This window comes from Poromitra crassiceps (assembly GCF_964638095.1).
Source record: "Poromitra crassiceps genome assembly, chromosome: 18".
NCBI classification, from domain to species: domain Eukaryota; kingdom Metazoa; phylum Chordata; class Actinopteri; order Beryciformes; family Melamphaidae; genus Poromitra; species Poromitra crassiceps.
This window is the reverse complement of record NC_139636.1, coordinates 2,669,637-2,675,795: the sequence shown is the minus strand read 5'-3', so window position 1 is coordinate 2,675,795 and position 6,159 is coordinate 2,669,637. Positions and strand designations below refer to the sequence as shown.

Genomic DNA, 6,159 nt, shown 5'->3' with positions numbered 1-6,159 from the left:
TGCAATATCTATTTTGATTTAAAATATCTGCAGAAAAAAAATTTTTTTTTTACAAACTTATGAGCGAACATACATCTAAGCTATTATGTTTCAAAGTTAGCATTGTTCATGATAACCAAATCTAAACGTTACCCATTTCTATGTTCTCAATCAAATGCCTTTTAAGTGGTATATAAGCTACTTCATGGTCATAAAGCTGCTGCACCCTACAAACCTCAGAGGATGAAAACACCATCTTTCATAAAGATGCAGATCTCATGAAATCCACACAAGTGTAGAAGTGTAATTTATTGTAGCAAATGATATTGGCTAAATTTCCTATACTACAAAATGGCAAGAGCACCGTAAGCATTAAAGGATCGAGTGAGGGTTGTAAGAAGCACTCTATTAAGCAAGTCAAGTCAAAGTAGGTACATCACAAGAGTAGATACACACCATGTGCTTCACTTCATCTTTCCTTAAGTTTCTTGTTTCCATTTTAGTGTCAGTCCCAACATATAACCACTCCAACAGCATATCCAATCAATATTCACCAATTCTCAGTCAATATTGACAAACTGTGCAATTTATATGTCTAACAAAAGCTTCTGCTTGGCATAAGGCAATTCACAAATACCACTTCTCATCTCATTTAAATTAAGCAGGCAATTTGTATACAATTCAATAATGCACCAAATAACTCAATTTATAAGGGCAAAAGAGAAAAACAAACACAAAGAGGTGAAATGCACATAAATTGGGTGTGCTTTTAAACTAACTCTAAAACTAGAGACCATCCTGTGATGGCCGCGCCCACGCCCGCACCCCCAATGTGGGCCAGGGGAATTTTGGGGGGGGGGGGCTTGCTCGAATCACAACCATTTTCAAACTCGGCCTTCATTTTGATGTCAACTACACAGTACACACCTGCCAAGTGCCGTGACTGCATTTAGCATGATTTTGACGCCATCTTGGTGACAAAATATGTCCAGACAGACAAAAACACCTGGAAAAGTACTCAAAATGGCATCTGTGGTACTTCCCTGGTAATATAAATGTCTCCAGGCTCACATTTTCCATGTCACACACAAGGACTCACAAGGTGAAAACAAGACCAGTCCTGCTGTCATAACTGGTAACAAACATTAAAATGCATTAGAAAATGTGATTCATCTCAGAAATGTGTCATTTGAGTAACAGATTTTAAGAGACCTCATAATAAATAAATTAAAAGTAATGTGGCCATGAATGGATGTAAATATTTAACCTCTAGTATGCAAACCTACAAAAACACTGTAGTATAAAAGTATTTAGGACCACTCTGTCTTGATACTGTATGAAGACAGTTGGCAGTAGGGCGGGCCCCTAACAGTCGATTCGAATGATCAGTCGAGAGACCCGTGAGTCAACGGAGATTCCTCACGTCGAGCAGTCGGTTTTTTTGCCCGTCTCATTATTCAGACAAATCCCTTATCCAATAGCCCGACGTCGGCAATTCAAATCTCGCATGATCATATACAGTCTCTTATTGATTTTTAAATGCTCATGTCCCCATCACTCTGTTGCATTGACTGTTAATGTGGTCAAAATAATCACTGAAGATATTCTATACATTTTTCTTTATACAATTAGTTGAATATTCGTATTGGACAGTCGAATCCGATTCGACTGGCAGAATTCTGAGTCGAGGACAGCCCTAGTTGCCAGAGTTACTGCTTGACTTGAATGTGTAAGCAAGCACATCTCCTATTCTTGTGTTTGTTATTCATTACTTCATGTCGCCTCTGGCTGGTCCAAAGGTCCAAACGGGCTTGTAAAACTTGGCATCAAGGGGGCAAGTCCAGCTGTTCTGTCTGTAGTCACTTCAGATTGTTTAGTATGATGCACAACTACTGCAGACGTTTGCCTCAGAAGACAATAAAGTAGGAAATAAAAGAGAATATAATAAAAAAATGACAGCATATCAAACATCTTTCAAGTCAACTTGCAGCAATACTTCATGTTGTTTTTAACGCGAGTCAGGGTTTTAGTCTCAGGATCTTCAGCCCACCTGCCACTGGAGAAAAAGCAAAGAGAGAATAATTATTAGAACAATCTGTAATCTCTGAGAAACAAAGCCCTCCTCAGTAGTCATTTAGAAAAAAGAAAAAAATCATGAAGGTTGAATGTTTCATGAGTCTCTTTAACTCAATCTCCGCCAGAGTTTCAAAGAAAAAGTCGCCAGGGTTTCTGGCCATTTTCACTAATCTGTGAAAACACGAATTGACATGATATTACGTCAATTGCGGGGAAGCATTGTCTCATAAATGACGTAAAAAATATGTCAATGGCGGCGAAAGTTAAAAGAGGAAGTCAATTTAAGAATTCTATTATGCTTTTACTTTGGTCTTGAAAAATTCAATGTAACAATTAACTCAATGCAAGAAAGCAGAGAGGACACACTCAGACTTGTGATGTCATCTGATATAAAATTAGGACCTGGCTGCTTCACTGACTTGGAAAACGTTGGAAAACGGTGACTGGAGGAAAATGCTTATTTTCAGTTGATTTACACATTGCATTGACTTGAGGGGTAAGCAGCTTTAGCTCTAGGTAGAGATCACACCGTCTGGGCATCAACATAAGACGAACCTTCAACCCGCCGCCACCACCAGACACAGAGGTGGTCATCGCCTGTTTATCAACCTCCTCCTGTTTTTTCTTTTTCCTTTCAACTGCGTCTGGATTTTTGACACCCCTGTATGTTGTCTGAGACAAAGGGTGACACACAGAAAGGCACTAACAGGAAGGACTTCATAAACATTTCTTTAAAGCATCATGTTTCTGGCTGCTATGAGTCAATGCAAGTGGTCTTTAAAATGTGTAAATTATCCAAACGTATGGTGCAATTAACTATTCTATCCCAGTGATGAAAAATGCAAAAGGTGTATTCAAAAACAAGCAAAAGAGAAGCCAACTGTAAAAGAAGGCAATCCAGCCAAAGGATGGAGCAGCTATTTTCAAGGGTTGTGCTTTCATGTGTGGTGAAAGTGTGTATTGCCAACAGGGCTCAACGAGAAGTGTTTTTTTTTTTTCTGGGTCAGAAATCTACTTGCTCATTAGTCAATTTTTACTTGCCCTTACCAAATTGTTTTACTGTTTCCCACAGAATTTTTGCAAAACTGTGGGGTGCTATTTTGCCCGATCGGGAAAGTGAGTTGCTAGATTTACTAGCTTGACCCTGACGTGGCATTTTACTTGCCCTGGACAAGCCTTATTGTTGAGCCCTGGAAGGCGCAAAATAGGAGCTGATAGATCTAAAAATGAAAAATGTGAATCAGCGCGCAGAAAGATGTGATAGTTGTGCTGTCAGCCAATCCAAAAGATTAACTTAGCCAAGAGGGGAATCTGTTTTGGCCCATGTCTACTTACTTCCATACAACTTTTGCATGTCTCTTATGGGTTTGCAAGATGACTCTCTGTATAATAAAACATTACTAAGTGCATCTACCTTACATAGATTGGGTGGATACGTATATACAGTTATAGAAGGCTATAGCTGTCAGCTAAACTGTTTGCCCTAGATAGAATTAATAAGCTGTATCATGATGTATCTGAATAGTTAACTTCATCTGTCCCTGCTGATCCTCCCTCTCCAAGTGTGCATTGCATTGTTTGACAGTGTTTTATCATCTAAAGATTCTAAACTCATGGGCAAAGGGGCAAGCATAATACCTCTTTCTGTCTCTTCTCAGCGGCCTCAGCTAGTTGTCGTCTCCTGGTTTCCTGTGAAGAAAACAGAAAGGTGTTGAACTTGCAGGAGTGTAAGCAGAGCATCCTGAACCGTATAATGGTGTAGAGGGGCTGGTCCGTACATACTTTACATTCCAGTGTTTAAAGAGACGCTCAACATCTCCTAAACATTGCCTAGTAAGGCCTAGCGTTAACAGTTACAGCTTTCATGATGATCAATTGTAATACATTTGCAGCTATACCGATTTCTGAAGCAATGCATTGCATTCCAACTTATTTGTGACAGTGTTGGTGGACACAAGTTAGCGTGGTTAATTAACCTACTGGATCTGGAGTCTCAACAGCGTCGTCTGCCGCTCCGCCAAGGCACGGTAAGCACATCCCCATACTTTGGTATTCGAGTAAAAAGCAACGTAAAAAAAATCAATTACGAGTGTCTCGGTTAGCTAGCTATCTAACTCGCTGATAAGCCAGTTTGATTTGTGTCGCAAATGGTTAAGGCAACAGACGGCTACGCTGGGTGGGTCATGTGGCATAACGTTAATATTAGCTATGTTAGCTAACGCTACGTTATTAGCACTCTAGCTAACAACTGGCTGCCTGCTAGTAGTTACTAACGCTACTACTAGCTACAAGCCTAGTCACCCATATGCAGCAAGCCGTCTATTAAATGTGTTGCTTCTCGGACCTCTTGTTAAAGTGCCTCGACATTTGGAAAATAGCTGTTCGACAGTCAAACGCCTGGGATCGTTTGGCTCATAGAGGGTTTGTTTTGGTCAGCGTGCCCATCCTGTCAATCCTCTGTAACCTCGCGTCACCAGGCTCTTCTCGGCGAGAAAGAGCCTGGCTTCCGTTCACAATTGATTTTGTCACCCTGCCTGGTTCCGGTGTAACGTCGATTTTTGCTGCTTTGTCGAAAAATGCTACCGCCGCATAAACCGATAGGGTCTAAAGCCGTAAAGTAAGTGTTTTCTTCTCTTTCTTGTATAATGTTCAAAAAGTGTAATGAAATTTATGTCATGGGTAGTGTATTTTGATGGATCAAATACTCAACATCCCATTTTATCAATTTTAAATCAATATTTCAGGGGTAGCATAATTTGATAGTCCAGTAACATCCTATCAAATAATGCTCTCGTCACTTAATGCATTCATGTTGACTACTAATCAACTCACTGCCACTGTAGGATGAATGTCAGCCTACTTAGACCCCTCAATTTATCAATTTTTAATCAATATTATGTTGAGGATGTTACTCACCGTTAACAACAGCGTGGACTGAAGGGTTTCAAGAAATTATGGGCGTGGCGATGAAACTTGGAAAATCGGCTTTGCGCACGCGCAGAATCACAAAGTAGCAGTTCTCGACGGGTAGCAAAAATCGACAGAACACCGGCCTAGAGCCGCCCTAGACAGGAAGGGCAGCGTTTCTAGCTCGTCAACTTTTACGTTAACTTGACAATTTCACACAAGTATCAGAACGGCAAACAACAAAACAAAAGATGGACGTACGTACCGAACGAAGTTTTTGAAGAAGTTCTTTTAGAAACATTGCGGATTCACAATCTCACATCTTTTAAGCCAATACAGAAGCTTTGCATCAGACAATTAATCGAGGAAAGAGACGTCAAGCTAACGGCGACAAATACGTTTTTTTGGCGCACGTCCTTCCGGTGTTCATTCTGGTTCCGTGGTTTACGCCCCCATGCCAAAAAGCGGGGTGAAAGGTGCCCAGACAATCCTCTGTTAGCTAATCTGCAAACTGGTATGTTCAATAATGCTTTTCACAGTAAAGTGTTGCAGAAGTCTACACGAAACACTAAGTATTGATTGAAACACTAAGTATTGAGAGAACTGCTGTTTTTTCATTTGAATAAGTCTTAAGGGGAAAAAGAGCATATATTAATATCTCATTTAAAATACAGTTCACAATTATTGCAGAATAGTCTTTTGCATTAACTGCACGACTTTGAACATAGCTCAATTAGCTGGAGCACAGATCCAACATTACCACCTAGTGGTGAGAGGTGTGTAATACAACTGTAAAATGTTCATACTGCTGGATCAACAGTGTGTGGTCTGCCATGGACTGTAAATCTGACTATTAGTTATAGAATAAGTTTCTCGTGGCTCATCCGCTTCATGCATGCTATACATGGCTATAGATTTCAAGCCATTTGGATGGTAAATGACAAAATGGTATGGCACATTTATCTTTTTCTAAGCATATCCTGCCCATGAGACCATACTAAATTATACCAAGAGTCTACACAAAAAAAAGTCACAACAACAATAACAATGACAGTCTATGCAGTCTGGGCAAGCTAAAATTGGGCTATCAAATTCAAATCAAGCCATCCTATGAAGAATGGATATTTTTGTTTTGTTGTCCAACTGCATGTCATCATCCAAGAGAGGTAGGCTAGATTAAGAACTGCTGTTTGCCTG

General features: G+C 40.0%; 1 protein-coding gene across 1 annotated transcript; it reads right to left on the bottom strand.

The window, feature by feature from the left end:
* Positions 1-288: 288 nt before the first annotated feature.
* On the bottom strand, positions 289-4,497 carry svip (small VCP interacting protein). Its single transcript, XM_083654604.1, has 4 exons — positions 4,036-4,497; positions 3,694-3,744; positions 2,611-2,727; positions 289-2,035 (listed from the first exon to the last, which is right to left on the bottom strand). The coding sequence occupies exons 1-4, from the start codon at positions 4,096-4,098 to the stop codon at positions 2,021-2,023; spliced, it is 246 nt and encodes an 81-aa protein (XP_083510730.1). The 5' UTR covers positions 4,099-4,497; the 3' UTR covers positions 289-2,020.
* Between the last annotated feature and the right edge of the window lie 1,662 nt (positions 4,498-6,159).

What these genes read in the sequence shown, in the direction of transcription:
- svip (XM_083654604.1), bottom strand. Translation starts at nt 4,098, where the DNA reads ATGGGGATGTGCTTACCGTGCCTTGGCGGAGCGGCAGACGACGCTGTT. An exon ending in CTGTTGAGACTCCAGATCCA is followed by an intron (nt 3,745 to 4,035) that starts GTAGGTTAATTA and finishes TTTTCTTCACAG; the next exon opens with GAAACCAGGAGACGACAACT. An exon ending in CTGAGAAGAGACAGAAAGAG is followed by an intron (nt 2,728 to 3,693) that starts GTATTATGCTTG and finishes CCTTTGTCTCAG; the next exon opens with ACAACATACAGGGGTGTCAA.